The sequence below is a fragment of the Trichechus manatus genome, unplaced genomic scaffold (assembly GCF_000243295.1).
Source record: "Trichechus manatus latirostris isolate Lorelei unplaced genomic scaffold, TriManLat1.0 scaffold00058, whole genome shotgun sequence".
NCBI classification, from domain to species: domain Eukaryota; kingdom Metazoa; phylum Chordata; class Mammalia; order Sirenia; family Trichechidae; genus Trichechus; species Trichechus manatus.
The window spans coordinates 2,635,254-2,653,322 of record NW_004443994.1 but is presented as its reverse complement, the minus strand read 5'-3'; the positions used below and the strand labels follow the sequence as shown (position 1 = coordinate 2,653,322).

General features: G+C 35.0%; 1 protein-coding gene across 6 annotated transcripts in view; it reads right to left on the bottom strand.

The window, feature by feature from the left end:
* The window catches only part of PKN2 (protein kinase N2), a 178,065-nt gene that overhangs the window by 15,524 nt on the left and 144,472 nt on the right, over positions 1-18,069 (bottom strand). For 4 of the 6 annotated variants that reach the window (XM_023733358.1, XM_023733360.1, XM_023733361.1 and 1 more), the window contains 8 exons: positions 12,950-13,093; positions 12,555-12,630; positions 11,651-11,819; positions 11,298-11,424; positions 10,529-10,659; positions 10,366-10,441; positions 10,198-10,289; positions 248-424 (listed from right to left, as the gene is read on the bottom strand). In XM_023733358.1, the coding sequence (XP_023589126.1) occupies positions 248-424; positions 10,198-10,289; positions 10,366-10,441; positions 10,529-10,659; positions 11,298-11,424; positions 11,651-11,819; positions 12,555-12,630; positions 12,950-13,093 (992 nt within the window). The remainder of the gene's footprint in view (positions 1-247; positions 425-10,197; positions 10,290-10,365; positions 10,442-10,528; positions 10,660-11,297; positions 11,425-11,650; positions 11,820-12,554; positions 12,631-12,949; positions 13,094-18,069) is intronic. The other 2 variants (XM_023733359.1, XM_004378713.2) reach the window with 1 other exon arrangement.

Below are 18,069 nucleotides of genomic sequence, written 5' to 3'. Positions count from 1 at the left end.
CTACTAAAATGAACCCAAATTATGTAACTAAATTATCAAGAGAGATTTAGGCTAATCTATGATATTTTCAACATGGACAACAAAGTAAAGACATCTATATATAGCAAAAAGGTACGTAAGGAGTTCTAATATTGCTTGCAGAGATCTACTTTCCAGTAAAAAGCTCTAAAATTCACAGAGAGCTCTTTTCCTTTCCGGAAAGAAATCAGTCATGGAAAAACCAGAGAAATGTCTAAAGCATACTCACACAGCTCTTGGTTCAGAAAAGACATCAGTATGAATGTGCATCATTAGGTCCCCACCGGCAGCATATTCCATTACAAAGCAAACATGCTCTTTGGTTTGGAAACATGCAAAAAGGTTCACCAAAAAGGGATGCCTTACACTATTCACAGTTTCAAAGATTCTTTTTTCACACATGAGGCTGCAAAAGAAAACATTTAAAAATCAATAGATTTTAAAAAAAAACTCTAGTTGGAAATAACATATTTTTGAAAAATTAAACCCAAAAATAAACAAATTAACTATTATATCCTTAAACCCATAAAATGTTTCTTAGTTTTCCTGTAGATATTATACAAACTTTCTACTTGAATTGAAATATTTTCATGAAAACTAAAATATCATTAGCATGACAATGACTATAGAGTTCATACTGATAATATAAGAGTAGCATATAATATGGCTACTGGCTATATTTGATAAAAAGGGCTTAATTAGGGATGAATCATGAAATTTTATCAAGAATTGGTCACTGAACATAGCAACCTGAAGGATAATCTAAAAAATATGAAGTCTGTGTCCAAGGTAATTTTGAGGATAGTATGAATTATAAAATTCATAAGCTATAATACTCAATTTTTTATTACATAAAATATATAGTTGAGAGGTACAGGCATAACTGGTTTAATTCTGCATAAAATTTTAATTTAGAAGGTAGATTTAAAAATTTTTAATTTTAATTAAAATAAAGATCTAGTAAATTAAAATTTACTAAAATGAACCTAAATTATGGAAAATAAAGTGGCTACATACAGAATTCTACAGCATTCTTCAAGGAAGCTCCTTCAGAGTTATGTAATTTTTCCATAAAAACAAAAGAAAATCTACTGCAATCACAAATTTTCCCTCTAAGAATTAAGACTAGCTGCTACAAAGAGCAGAGGTCAAACGAATTGACTCTGAAACATTAATTCTACCCAAATAGAAAAACAAATCAATTCTTTCTTCCCTGAAAATATTTTTTCATCAACTTGATTTAAAACTCAAAGTAGAAGAAAACTAGGTAAAATATTATTCAAATTAAACTTGAATTGACTTACTTACTTTCAGTACCTGATCAAAATATACCAACAGGTCATACTTTCTTAACAAGTAGATATTTATGTTTCTAACACAAAATAGACACATTTTTTGTTTTTGAGATTAGAACCAAAAACTGACATTATTAAAGTCTTTTTAAAGGGGAAAAGTTGCTTAGTTTTTTTTGTTTATTCCAAAATGCCAAACTAAAATTCTGATGTCAGAAGACAGACATTCTGCTTCCTTTTGAGTGTTCTGGGAAAGAATTTAAAAAATACTAATTCCAAAGATAAAGTATTTATTTGAGTACCCTAACTTGCAGCAATGACTCTAAAAAATTGAACATAATTTTGAAAACATTTAAAAGTCTACCTGCTGTGTAAAGCAGCATGGAATTTTTAATGCTATATAAGTATAGTTGTCTTTTGAATTATGAACCCAAATACCCATTCATTTTTAAATACTGATAGCAAAATGAAGCTATTACGATATGATGTTTAAACTCCATTTAATACTGTCACATTCTAGATGAACTCCTACCCCTTGATTTTACACAATCTGTTTTTAATTTTATACATAGTAAGAAACAGAACGCTCCACTGTAATTGTTTTAAAAACTTTAGGCTCATGTTTACGTATATTTTTTTGAAAATTTTGGCAAAGTTTCTAAATGTTACTACAAATTAAAACATTAAGAGAAACAAATTCATAGAAGATGAAAAGGAAAGGTAATAGTTCTGGTTTTCATCACAACTTAAATTTTACTGGAAAACAATGTCGTAAAAATTGCTTTGGGCAAGACCTATAAAATAGATATTAAAACACCTGGTTTATGAACGCAATCCTAATTTTGGCTAACGTAGATAAAATACTCAGATGAATTAGACAAAACTCTTTATTATGTTTTGGGCTCAAGCAGATAACAAACAAGCAGCCCTGGAGGCACAACAGTTAAGTGCTCAGCTGCTAACCCAAAGGCTGGCAGTTAGAACCCACCTAACAGTTCTGTGGGAGAGAGATGTGGTGATCTGCTTTTGTTAAGATTATAGCCTAGGAAACCCTATGAGGCAGTTCTACTCTGTCATGTGGGGTCCCTATAAGTCAAAATTGACTCCACAGCACCTAACAACAACAACAGATGACAAACACGGTCTTTTTTTTTATCAATGGTTTGTATTTATAGGTGAATTACTAATTTTCAATTCAATGGGATTGTTGAGAATCATTATTTGCAATGAGAGGTGTTAGGTCAGATCTGTGTTGAAGATGTAAATGGTGTAAAAGATTGGAACTCACTATTAAATACTTCTTAAAATGGTTTTAATGTCATTCACTAAAACTGAAGTTGATAAGGAGTGGCAATAGTGGATAGATATCTTAGGACAAAGAGAAAGGAGAAAGGCCTTAAAATAATTTTAAGTATTTTATAGCACACACACAAAAAAAGCCACTCCACAGCAGTCTTTAACTTGTCCCAACCTTATCTAATTAGTACATTCTTCTTAGGGGTTCACGGAACAATCCAATCCTATTCAAAACTTTAAAACTTGATTCATTCTGTCCAAAACCCTTTTGTCTAAATTGTCCTTTCTCTTCTTTCCATATTCCCAAATACCTTCTGTCTGTCAAAGAACAGCACAAATTCAATTGTCTTTATAAAGCCTCACTTAAATCCATCAGTTCACTATGATTTCCTCCTTTCAATGAACTAGTGTTGCCTATATTGTTTATTTCTGACTCAAATACATCAACCCTCTTATTTACATATTTAATGTGTTTGTGTCTGGTCTCTCTGACTAAATGGACAGCTCCATCCTAACATTTTTTGTGCACTTCCTTCAGAGTTCAGAATATTATTAAATATGCTAGAAACTTAAAAACTGCATTAAGTTATTCTAGTCAGTAGAAAACCACATCATTAATAAGGCTAAGTCACAGGATTGAATTCTATATGAGCTAGTTAGCTGTGTTTTGTTCTATGATGCCAAAAATGTACTCCCAACCCTATTCTGTTGTCTTGAATTACGAACTGGCAAGAAAAAGAAGCTGAGTGAGGAGGCATTACAATAACATAAATTTAACATTCTTACTCAGAAATGGCCACCACTCATCTGTCAGTCTGCTGTACCGTAGCGGCTTCCATGTTCCTGTGATGCTGGAAGCTATGCTACTGGTATTTCAAATACCAGCATGGTCAGCCATGGTGGTCTATGTCTGAAAAAACTGGCCAGTGAAAACCTTATGAATAGCCGTGGGACACTGTCTGATATAGTGCCAGATCAGCCCTCAGGTTGGAAGACACTCAATATACAACAGTGGCTGCAACAGTGGGCTCAAACATTGCCCCAACGATTATGAGGACGGCACAGTGTTCCATTCTGTTGTACCTGGGGTCACTATGAGTCAGAACTGACTCAACAGCACCTAACAACAACAGTGAGCTGAAATGACTGGTACTGGCCATTTTGAATCAGTCAGTCATATGGTCTACTATGCTGAAAATGACAAATTGAAGAGGAATATGGCACTGCATTCATTGTTGAAATGAACATTTCAAGATTTATCATGAAGTATAACACTATCAGTGGTAGGATAATATAATATAGGCTATATTATGGTAAATGCCATATAGATATATCAAATTGTTCCTATTAATGTGTTTCCATCAATGTTAACGGAAGTGTTTAGAATTAGAACAGACATTAAAAGACTAAGGTTTTTCCTTTATGTAAAAAAGCTTTCCCTTTTGGATTTGCCCATTTAGTTTTTACCTATATTTTTCATTTTTTCTTATACTCCTCAAGCAGATCAAAGTAAAACTCATTCTTGATACCTAAAACTACTTAGTGAGGATTTTGCTGGATATTTATAAAATATTCTGAATACCGTATTACATGCTTGGAGCTATGTTTTTATGTTACATAGCAGATGATTAAAGCAAATCTTTAATCCCACCTTCAGTCTATTCATAATTGCAACAAAAGAAGGGTCAAATGTTTTTCATTCCTGCAAGAATGTTTGCTTTATTTCAGATCTGTAAGTGGCAAATTCACTTGTTTCCTAAAATAATAGGACTACCTCTGTTAATCTTGGTGGTTTATATGGCTTTCTGCTATATTGTTCCTACTTTAACCCATTATTTTAGGAAAATATTTTTCAATTAAATCTCTAGACAGAATAATATTGATATAATATTAAAGAAGAATGTCTAGATCAGTGAATGGTATTTTACCAGAACTGAAAATGAATCCAGCCTTGGAGAAAAGTTTGTGAGTGATCCTTATCTAACTTCAGTTTTAAACCCCCATACTTTTCAGAAACATGGAAACAAAATGATCTCCAGAAGAACTGGTACTAAAGTAGAAAAATGGGAAATTCAGAGTGAGAAATAAAACTATTGGAGAAATTTGAGGAAGGTAGGAAAGAAGGAGCAATTAGAGGAAGGCAAGAAAAAAATAAATTACAAAAAAAAACAACAAAAAAGACCAGCATATGTTTTCATTACATATGTTCATTACTTGCAAGTCTGAATAGTAAATACCTCAAACTAAGCTAATTATAACTAGGCAGTATCCTTTAGAGTCACTGTCTGACTCTTCTTAATAGATCATTAGAATTCAATGTTCCTGCATGTTAGTGTTTTTTTTTTTTTTTTTTAAATAGATGTTTCTAAAATACTTCCTGGTTCTTAAAAACAGTTCTTTTAGATAGCCTGAAGTTTCTTTCTATATCATGGATTATATTATTTTACTTAGAAAATTGCCCTTACATAGATCACAGAGAATTTCAAATCAACCTCTTTTTAAATCAAAAAATATTATGGATTAACTCTAAAATAAAATGAATTACACGCAAAGATCACACCCCCTACCGAACATTAGCAGAACATTCCCTCTGAGTTTTGATTCCCCCCATTTCTGAGTGTTGTTAGGTGCTGTCAAGTTGGTTCCGACTCATAGCAACCCTATGTGCAACAGAATGAAATACAGCCCAGACCTACGCCATCCTCACAATCGTTGCTATGTTTGAGCCCACTGTTGAAACCACTGTTGTATTTTGAGTGCCTTCAACCTGAGGGGCTCATCTTCTGGCACTATATGACAATATTCCATTCACTAATGCCTACGATATTGATCTTTATGCATTCCATTTCATTTTTGATGTCTTCCAATTTTCCTAGAGTCATCCTTCATACATTCCACGTTCCCATTATTAAAGGATTTTTGCAGCTGTTCATTCTTATTGTGAGTCATGCTACATTAGCAAATGAAGGTACCGAAAGCTTGACTTCATCTACATCACTAAGGTTGATTCTACGTTGAGGAGGCAGCTCTTCCCCAGTCCCATTTTGAATGCCTTCCAACTTGAGGGGCTCATCTTCTGGCTCAGTATCAGACAATGTACTGCTGCTACTCTTAAGGTTTTCACTGGCTAATTTTTTTTCAGATGTAGATGGCCAGGTCCCTCTTCCTAGTCTGTCTTAATCTGGAAGCTCTGCTGAAACTTGTCCACCATAGGTGACCCTGCTGGTATTTGAAATACCAGTGGCATAGCTTCCAGCATCAGAGCAACATGCAAGCCACCACAGTATGACAAACTGATAGATGAGTGGTCTGAAGTACAACGCTGTCAGTGACAGGATAATATCCACACAATTATAAGGAAGACCAGTTAATACCACTACTATTCACATTTATGCACCAACCACTAAGGCCAAAGATAAAGAAACTGAAGATTTTACCAACTTTTGCAGTCTTAAAGTGATAAAACATGCAATAAAGATGCACTGATAATTACTGGTGATTGGAATGTGAAAGTTGGAAACGAAGAAAGATTGGTAGCTGGAAAATATGGCCTTGGTGATAGAAATGACGTCAGAGATAGCATGATAGAATTTTGCAAGACCAATGATTTATTCATTGGAAAACCTTTTATCAACAACATAAACGGCAACATGTGGACCTCACCGGATGGAATACACAGGAATCAAACTGACTATATCTGTGGAAAGAGATGATGAAGAAACTCAATATTTTAGAACAAGACCAGGGCCCACTTTGGAACAGACCGTGAATTGCTCATGTGCAAGCTGAAGGTGGAGCTGAAGAAGATTAAAACAAGCCCACAAGAGCAAAAACATGACCTTTAATACATCTCACCTGAATTTAGAGACAATCTCAAGAACAGATTTAACGCACTGAACAGTAATGACTGACGACGAGTTGTGGAATGACATCAAGGACATCATACACGAAGAAAGCAAAAGGTCATTAAAAAGACAGTAAAGAAAAAAAAAGACCAAAATGAGTGTCAGAAGAGACTGTGAAACTTGCTCTTGAACTTAAGAGAAGCTAAAGCAAATAGAAGAAATGATGAAGTAAAAGAGCTGAACAGGAGATTTCAAATGGCAGCTTGAGAAGGAAAAAACATGCTCGGCGTTTTTCGAGCTGAAAGAGCTGAAGAAAAAATTCAAGCCTTGAGTTGCAATATTGAAGGATTCTACTGGGAAAATACTGAAAACTCAGGAAGGATCAAAAGAAGATGGAAGGAATATACAGAGTAACTGTACCAAAAAAGAATTGGTCGATGTTCAACCATTTAGGAGGTAGCGTAATATCAAGAACTGACGGTAGTGAAGGAAACCATTTAGCAGGTAGCGTAGTATCAAGAACTGACAGTAGTGAAGGAATAAGAGCTAGCTGCACTGAAGACACTGTCGAAAAACAAGCCTCCAAGAATGGATGGAATACCAGTTGAGATGATTCAACAGATGCAGTGCTCGAGCTGGTAACTCGTATATGCCAAGAAATTTGGAAGACAGCAATCTGGCCAACCGACAGCAATCTGCCCATTTCAAAGAAAGGTGATCCAACAGAATGTGGAAATTATCAAACAGTATCATTAATAACACACATAAGTAAAATTTTGCTGAAGATAACTCAAAAGCAGTTACAGCAGTACTTTAACACAAAACTACCAGAAATTCAAGCCAGATTCAGAAGAGAAGTTGGAACGAGGGATATCATTGGTGACATCAGATGGATCTTCACTGAAAACCTGTGCTTTATTGACTACACAAAGGCATTCCACTGTGTGGATCATAACAAATTATGGATACTATTGTGAAGAATAGGAATTCCAGAACACTTAATTGTGCTCATGAGGAACCTGTACATAGACAAAGAGGCAGTCCTTCAAACAGAACGAGGGGATACTGTGTGATTTAAAATCAGGAAAGGTGTGTGTCAGGGTTGTATCATTTCACCATACTTATTCAGTCTGTACACTGAGCAAATAATCCGAGAAGCTGAACTATATGAGGAAGAACGTGAGATTAGGATTCAAGGAAGATTCATAAACAACCTGCGATATGCAGATGACACAACTTTGCTTGCTAAAAGTGAAGAGGACTTGAAGCACTTACTCATGAAGATCAAAGACTACAGCCTTCAGTAAGGATTACACCTCAACACAAAGAAAACTAAAGTCCTCACAACTGGACCAATAAGCTACATGCTAAATGGAGAAAATACTGAAGTTTCCCAGAATTTCATTTTACTTGGATCCACGATCAACATTCGTGGATGCAGTAGTCAAGAAATCCAAAGACATACCACATTGGGCAAATCTGCTGCAAAGATCTATTTAAACTGTTAAAAAGCAAAGATGTCACTCAGAGGACTAAGGTACACCTCATCCAAGCCATGGTATTTTCCATCGCCACATATGCATGTGAAAGCTGGACAATGAATAAGGAAGTCCGAAGAATTGATGCATATGAATTACGGTGTTTGTGAACAATACTGAATATACTATGGACTGCCAGAAAAATGAACACATCTGTCTTGGAAGGAAGTACAGCCAGAATGTTCCTGAGAAGCAAGGATGGCAAGACTTCATCTCGTGTACTTTGGACATGTTATCAGGAGGGGTCATTCTCTGGATAAGGAGATCATGGTCAGTAGAGAGTCAGTGAAAAAGAAGAAAACTCTCAACGAGACAGACCAACACAGTGCTGCAATGATGGACTCCCCCATTAGCAACCATTGTGAGGATGGCACAGGACTGGGCCATCCTATGTTGTTTCATTGTGTTGTACACAGGGTGGCTATGTGTCGGAACCAAGCGGATAGCACCTAACAAGAACAATATAGCCTAGTAACACAAGTATCGCCAAAAAGTATTTTTTAAAAAATGTATGGTTTACTGAGGTTGAGAGAGGTTAAATAAAATGCCCTGATGTCAAAGCATTAATTAACAAGTAACAGTCAAGACTAGAAGTCAGGCTTCTCACTTGCAGTCCAGGGCTCTTTTCATTATAAAGGGCTATCTTCCATTAATATTCAACAGATGCTTCCTAGTTGTTGTGTAAGGGAAAAACTTCTAAATATCAAACGAAAATCTCTTTCTGTGATAAATATGCCATTTGTTATATAATAATTTCTATATTTTATCACTATATTAACTTTTTAAAATACTCTTGAAAAAAGTATATTCTCTAGCCTAATTACAACCTTTATCCTCAAAGTTCTTGCAGTTTAAGAACTGTATGTATCACCCTGAGATACTCTTTAAGCCTTAAACTGAAATTATCCCTTGAGGTCACCTTTTAGCTAAATAACAGATTGGCTCATAAAATAAAGAATGTCACCAGTGAATACTGAGCTCCTTTAGAAAATCATCTATATGAGACCAAATGATCAAAAATTACTCTAAAGCTAAGATGAGAAGGTAAGGGGGGAGGTAAACTAGAGTACTGGAAATGGTACAACCAGAACAGAGTAAGTGAGAATAATGACACATTGTGAAAAATGTAACCAATATCACTGAATAATTTGTGTAAAAATTAAATGGGAATCTAATTTGTGGTGTAAACTTTCACCTTAAACATATATTATTTTAAAAATTGAATGTAAAGATGTACCTACATCAATTTACATTTATTAAACCCAGAAATTTAAGATGCTATGGTCAAAAAATACGGTTCTAAGAAAATAAAGGAAAAAATAGATATAGGTATTATTATGGATTGAACTGTGTCCCCCAAAAATATGTGTTGTAAATCCTAATCCCTATACTTGTGGTTATAACCTCACTTGGGAATGGGTTTTCTTTGTTATGTTAATGTTGCAGTATTAGTGTAGGTGTGTCTTAAATCAATCTCTTTTGAGATATGGAAGAGCAGATTAAGCAAGCAAGGAGAGAAGGGGATACACAGATGCATGCCACATGAAGATGACCAAGAAGCCAAGGAACAGCAGCTGAAAAGAGACAAGGACTTTCCCCTAGAGCTGAAAGAGAAAGCCTTCCCTTAGAGCCAATGCCCTGAATTTGGACTTCTAGCCCCCTAAATAGTGAGAAAATAAAGTACTGTTTGCTAAAGCCACTCACGCGCAGTATTTCTGTAATAGCAGCACTAGATAACTAAGACAAGTACATTTTAAAAAGCAAGACACACACACACTTTTTTTTTGTTGTACCACTGATTCAAGAGTTACTTCCTTTGCGCTTTTAAGTTCACTACCAGTTAATTGCAGATTTTCTACAAATGATAGTTTATCACTTCCTGAAGATGAAATAGGATCTAGACTCACTCAACACTGATGAGTAGTTTCCTATTCTACAGAAATACTTCAACATGTAAAAGTATACAAAACTTAATGGAACTAATTTATATATTTCACCAAGTTTTCTGGGTATCCAATAACCAGTTAATTGTCAAAAAAGGGGAAGTAGGGAGGATTAGAAAAAAATATTTAATTAAGGTCTACCTTATGTCAAGTAGAGACGTATTTATTTTCTTCATATATTACTATGAAACATCAAAGTTTTGCTGTTGCAATATGTAAATCAATTATAATTTCAGAAAAACAATTTCATTTTTGAAAAACTAACCTGTCTACTTCATCTCGAGCTACAATGTCTCCTTTCTTTAAGGCTTTTATAGCAAACATCTCATTTGTGTGTTTATATTCAGCCAAAAGCACCTGAAATGAGATTAAAATTATTTCTCAGTTCAGTTATTAGTTCTGTAGGTATTCAAAAAAAATTTCAAAAGATTACCTTTCCAAAATGTCCTCTACCCAAGACAGCACAACACCTGAAGTCTTGTAGATTAAACTGAAACCTCTGCTGAGATCTGAAAACAGTAATTTTAATTAAAAAAAAAAGGCAATTATGTACGGGACCAAACATGTAGCAGCAAAACTATGTATAAATTCTTTACCTTCTATCCTCAAATTCTTGAATACCACTATAATCTAGTCCTGATTGAGGAATATCAAGCTCATATTCAGATTGGGATTTTTGAAGTATACTATTTCTGTCATTCTCAATATCAAAAGTAGTTGCTGAATCCTGCAAAATATTAAATGCTCATTAAACCATAAAAACTTTCAGAAAAGAAACTCATTTAGTTAAGGATGAAGTTAAACATTTCAAAAATTAATATAAATACTAGTGAGAAAAGTAAAATTCAGATATTGGATAGTCATTCTCATGATTATTAATCCTATACTAATCTAAAAATATGAAAATATAATAATAACACATTATTTTCATCTTCTGTAAATATTCAGAAATGATGTTAACTACATATAATTATTTAGTTAGTTAGGTAATTGATTATCTGGCTCCCCACGGATTACATTCAAATGACAAAACGATATTGCAGATAAAGATAAAGCGTTTGTCAGGTAACATGCCATCTAATGTCAACCATGCTCCTATGCTCCTTCTAGCTTAAGTGGTCTTTTCCACCTCCACTGGTCCATGTGCATACACAGGCTAATGCCAACGGTATGCTAACATTAAGAAGTCGGTCATTTTCTGTCAACTCGATCTCATTTTGTTGAGAAAAAACAACCATAAGAAACAATATATTGCTCACACAGGCATTTTTAATTAATTGAAAGGTACACTTCATTCACTATGATGCTTTTACTGCTAATTCATTTGGTGAAAAGGAATTATATACAAGGTTTAAAATGTCTTGCCTGTCTTGGTGTATCCAAAACTCTTAATTCAGTAGATTCATCTATTTCTCCAAGGGAAGAAGCATGTAGTGGGGCCAGAGGAAGTTCAGGTTCAAAATCAAAGTCCAATTTGGTTACTGCAGAATCACTTATAGAACATAAAGTAATTCACCAGAAACAGTCAGTCAAAAGTATATATTTTAAATAGCTTTAGAATCAAAGCAAACAATTTAAATTTTGTAAGTAAGCAGAATACTCATTTCAAAATACAACTTTGAAAAATGAGACTTTCAATACAGCCACTGTAACCAATATGTATGAATGTCACAGTACTTAGTTTACATAAGTGATGCCTAAAAATCTTAGACACATACCTAGCTGGAGGTGCTAGTTCAGGGATGCGTACATCAACCACTGGCACTGTAGCAGGCACAGAAGCTGGAGGGCTGAAAGTGCCAGTATGATTTAGAAAAGCTCTTCTCACTAGCCTTCCCCAAGTGGCAATATTAATATTCATTTGAGGAGCTCTAAGAAATGTTTTGCCTGTGGACATTGTGAATAAAGAAAACAGAACAAGTAATTTCTCTTTATATTTTACCAAAAGCCATAATTTAAAAATTCATATTCATCAGTTTATAATTTATGAAGAACAAACAAAATTTGTAACTGAAATTAGTTCTTATCTATTCATTATTATAGGCCGGTGAATAGTAACATAAATAGTTTTAAAAATAAATAGGCAAGGCATTGTTATGTTTTTTATTAATTCTAGTATTCACATGTGGTTAAGGTTTAAAAAAGAATCCTTATCTTTTAGAGAAACAAAGTGTTAATATTTATGGCTGAAATCAATATGATGCCTGAGTTTGCTTCCAGTAATCTGAGGAAGTAGTGAATGGATGTGTATATGAATGAAACAAAACTGGCTGAGACTTGATCATTGTTGAAGCTGGGTAATGGTACTTTATACTATTCTCTCTTCTTATGTACCTATTTATGCATATAACACGCACGTCCTATGTTTGTTTACGAGGTATTTTTGTGTAAGTGCCAATGTGCTAATTTTTTTGAGGCCACAGTTGGCAAAGAAATGTAAAAGGCTCACATTATTTGCATTAAAATACAGTATATGTTTGAAATTTTCCTTAAAAAAGTTAGAAATAAGTGAACTTAAAAAAAAAAAAAACCCATGAATGGGTATCACTTTTTGAAAAGTATTTAGATTTTCTATATTTAAGATAACACCAAGACAGTTTGTATTTGATTCTTAAAAACTACCTTGTTGTATTGAGAAAATTTTCTTTTGTCTTTGGAGTTTTGGTCTTCTTTCAATAACTGGATTAAAAAAAGTAACCTGCAGTGAAGAAAATTCAAGTTCAGATAAAAATTAGCATTAGATTTTTGGTTAATGAAATTCACTAAACTTTTTAGATATGAAAGCTTAAAGGAATCTTAGATACAATTTAGTCCAACCCTCTCATTTTCTAGATGAGAAACTTGATCGAGAAAGGATAAATGTTTCTCAAGATCACATATCTATTCACTGGCAGAACTGAGCCAACAATTCAAGGTGTCTGTCTTTCAGCCTAACACTCTTTCCATTTCTATATCATGCTGTCTGCATACATAATTTCAACTGAAGTTATGCACATTTAATAAAACACATTTATTACCTCAGCAAACAAAGTACCCTGTGGTTCCAAATAGAGACACATGCCATGTCGTTGGTTGTCTAAAAAATCTTCTAACCTCAGAAATTTTACAGCACACAGAGATCGCCAATCACGCCAATAAACTGAAATTTCCAGTTCACGTGACTAGGATAATTAAAAAACAAACAAACAAAAAAAGAGAGATATCACTGGACACACTTTTGAATAAAATATCAAAAAAAATATAAAATACAAATACAATAAACAAATATGACATACAAAAGTTACACTTTTAAAGAACATTTTGTAATGTCTTTCAAATGTATTATTACTTTTAACACACTTACAGAATTTTAATTTAAAGGAAAACACTTACATTCAGTCAGTATCCAGCTAAGGGATTCCTTTTACCTAGATAATACGTAACTGGGAATACCCAACCCAGCTGACTGACCACAGAAATTCCTTTCCCTATCAAAGCTTCAAACTTTCGATTTCCCTCCTCCATTTGGCATCACCTACTGTACTATTGCTGAAAGACCCCAGTGCTTGTCTAAAAGAACCAATGTCAAGCTTTCTTATTTCCTTGTCCCACTGTTGAGTCATGGAGAGGTTTGTGACAATAACATTTATTCAGCACTGTCACACAGTGTGCTAAGCACCTAAAAAGTCATTTAATCCTCAAAGAATATCGGGCAGCAGAATCAGTGATGGCAGGGGCCGGCATAGGCAGGGAGAAGAAGGGAAAATTCAGATAAAGCTTCATACAGAAACATGTTCACTTGTTACAACAAAAAAAAATTAGCAGATGAGCAAAAATGTGATAGTCCTAAAACCAAGGACAAGGGGCCATATGAGGGTATATTCTGTAGTCATTAAAAACAATGCTTATGTGGGAAAACACACTGGTTTTAATAATCAATTAATATATGTCCTTGTAGAACACAGTTCAAAAGTTGGGTTCAATTCTCCAGAATTGAGCACATATTAGGCCATAACGCAAGCTTTAACAGAATCCAAAGCACTGAAATATTACAAAGCATCTTTTCTGACCATAAAGCCATAAAGTGGAAATCAATAACAGAAAAGGGAAGGAAAAAAAATCCAACACATGGAAACTGAACACCTTACTCAAAAACTACTGGGTTATAGAAGAAATTAAGGATGGAATAAAGAAATTCATAGACTCAAACGAGAATGAAAATACATCCTACCAGAACATTTGGGACACAGCAAAAGCAGTGCTCAGAGGTCAGTTTATAGCAATAAATGCACACATCCAAAAAGAAGAAAGGGACAAAATAAAAACATTAACCTTACAACTGAAATGAGTAGAAAGAGAGCAGCAAAAGAAGCCCTCAGGCGCCAGAAAAAAGGAAATAATAAGAATTAGAGAAGAATTAAATGAAATAAAGAACAGAAAAACAAGTGAAAGAGTTAACAAGACCAAAAGCTGGTTCTCTGAAAAGATCAACAAAACTGATAAACCACTGGCCAAACTGACAAAAGAAAAACAAGAGGAAGCAAATAACCCATAAAAGAAACAAGATGGGTGATATCACAACAGACCCAACTGAAATTAAAAGAATCGTGATAGTATACTATGAAAAACTGTACTGTAACAAATTTGAAAACCTAGGGGAAACGGACAAATTTCTAGAAACTCACTACCTACCAAAACTAATACAAACAGAGGTAGAACAACTAAATAAACCCATAACAAAAAAATGATTGAAAAGGTAATTAAAAAACTCCCAACAATAAAAAGCCCTGGCCGAGATGACTTCACTGGAGAATTCTACCAAATCTTCAGAGAAGAGTTAACACCACTACTACTAAAGGTATTTCAGAGCATAGAAAAGGACAGCATACTCCCAAACTCATTATATGAAGCCAGTATAACCCTGATACCTAAACCAGCTAAAGACATCACAAAAAAAGAAAATTACAGACTAATATCCCTCATGAACACTGACACAAAAATCCTCAACATAATTCTAACCAACAGAATTCAGCAACATATAAAAAAAATAATTCACCATGATCAAGTGGGATTTATACCAGATATGCAGGGACAGTTCAACACTGGAGAAACAATCAGTGTAATCCATTACATTAATAAAACAAAAGAAAAGACCCACATGATCTTATCAATCGATGCAGAAGAGGCATTTGACAAAGTCCAACACCCATTTATGATAAAAACTCTCAACAAAATAGGAATAGAAGGGAAATTCCTCAATGTAATTAAGGACATTTATACAAAGCCAACAGCCAACATCATCCTAAATGGAGAAAGTTTGAAAGCATTCCACCTGAGAACGGGAACTAGACAAGGATGCCATTTATCATCACTCTTATTCAACATTGTGCTGGAGGTCCTAGCCAGAGCAATTAGGCTAGAAAATGAAATAAAGGGCATCCAAATTGGTAGGGAAGAAGGCGAAGTATCTCTAGTTGCAGATGATACGATCTTATACACAGAAAACCCCAAAGAATCCACAAGAAAACTACTGGAACTAATAGAAGATTTCAGCAAAGCATCAGGATGCAAGCTAAACATACAAAAAACAGTTGGACTGCTTTACACCAACAAAGAGAACTTCAAAGGGAAAATCACCAAAGCAATACCATTTACAACAGCCCCCAAGAGGATAAAATACTTAGGAATAAATCTAAACAGAGACATAAAAGACCTATACAATGAAAACTACAAGACACTACTGCAAGAAACCAAAAGAGACCTGCATAAGTGGAAAAACATACCTTGCTCATGGATAGAAGACTCAACATTGTGAAAATGTCAATTCTACCCAAAGCAATCTACAGAAACAGAGAAATACCAATCCAAATTCCAACAGCATTTTTTTAATGAGATGGGAGAAACAAATCACCAACATCATTTGGAAATGGAAGAGGCCCCGGATAAGTAAAGCATTACTCAAGAAGAAGAACAAAGTGGGAGGTCTCACACTACCTGATTTTAAAACCTGTTATACCCCTACGATAGTCAAAACAGCCTGGTACTGGTACACAACAGATACATAGACCAATGGAACAAATTGAGAATCCAGACATAAATTCATCCACCTATAAGCAGCTGATATTTGACAAAGGCCCAAAGTCCATTAACTAGGGAAAAGACAGTCTCCTTAACAAATGGTGCTTATAACTGGATATCCATCTGCAAAAACCTGAAACAAGATCCATACCTCACACCATGCACAAAAACTAACTCAAAATGGATCAAAGACCTAAATATAAAATCAAAAAAGATAACGATCATGGAAGAAAAAATAGGGACAATGCTAGAAGCCCTAATACATGGCATAAACACAACACGAACCATAAGTAACAATGCACAAACACCAGAAGAGAAACTAGATAACTGGGGGCTTCTAAAAATCAAACACTTACACTCATCAAAAGACTTCACCAAAAGAGTAAAAAGACAGCCTACAGACTGGGAAAAAATTTTTGGCTATGACAAATCCAATCAGCATCTAATTGCTAAAATCTACAAGATACTGCAAAACCTCAGTAACAAAAAGACAAATAACCCAATTTAAAAATGGGCAAAGGATATGAACAGACAGTTCACCTAAGAAGACATTCAGGTGGCTAACAGACACACAAAGAAATGCTCATGATCATTAGCCATTAGAAAAATGCAAATCAAAACTACAATGAGATACCATCTCACCCCAGCAAGGCTAGTATTAATCCAAAAAAACAAAAAATAATAAATGTTGGAGAGATTGTGGAGAGACTGGAACACTTATACACTGGTGGGAATGTAAAATGGTACAACTACTTTGGGAATCCATTTGGCGCTTCCTTAAAAAGCTAGAAACAGAAGTACCATACGATCCAGCAATCCCACTCCTTGGAATATATCCTAGAGAAATAAGAGCCATCACATGAATAGATACATGCACACCCATGTTCACTGCAGCACTGTTCACAATAGCAAAAAGATGGAAACAACCTAGGTGCCCATCAACGGATGAATGGATAAACAAATTATGGTATATTCACACAATGGAATACTATACAATGATAAAGAACAACGATGAACCTGTGAAACATAACATGAAGCAATCTGGAAGGCATTATGCTGAGTGAATTTAGTCAGTCACAAAACGACAAACATTGTATAAGACCACTATTATAGGAACTTAAGAAAAAGTTTAAAACGGAGAAGAAAACATTCTTTGATGGTTACGACAGTGGGGAGGGAGGGAGAGGGTTATTCACTAACTAGATATTAGACGAGAATTATCTTAGGTGAAGGGGAGGACAGCACACACTACAGGGGAAGTCAGCACAACTGGACTACACCAAAGCTACCAAGTATCCTGAATATAATCAAACACTTCGAGGAGCAGAGAAGCAGGGGTGGGGGTCTGGGGACCATAGTTTCAGGGGACATCTAGGTCAACCAGCATAAAAATTTTATTAAGAAAATGTTCTGCATCCCACTTTGGTAAGTGGCATCTCGGGTCTTAAAAGCTACCAAGCAGCCATCTAAGATGCATCAATTGGTCCCAACCCACCTGGAGTAAAGGAGAATGAAGAGCAACAAAGTCACAAGGAAAGCATTAACCCAAGAGACAGAAAGGGCCACATAAACCAGAGACCGCAACAGCCTTAGACCAGAATAACTAGACGGTGCCCAGCTATCACCAATGACCGCCCTGACAAGGAACACAACAGAGTCCCTGTTGGAGAAGAAGAAAAGTGGGGTACAGAATTCAAATTCTAGTAGACTAGACTTAATGGTCTGACTGAGACTGGAGGAACCCCTGAGAGCATGGCCCTTGGACTCTCTGTCAACCCAGCACTAATACCATTCCAGAGGCCAACTCTTCAGTCAAAGATTAGACTGGACTATAAGTCATAAAATGATACTCGTGAAGAGTGTGCTTCTTAGCTTAAGTAGATATATGAGACTAAATGGGCAGTTCCTGCCTGGAGGTGAGATGATAAGGCAGAGAGGGTCAGGAGCTGGTTGAATGGACACGGGAATCAGGGGTGGAAAGGAGGAATGTGCTGTCACTGTCTAGGGAGAGCAATTAGGGTCACATAACAATGTAACTATAAATTTTTGTATGAGAGACTAACTTGAACTATAAACTTTC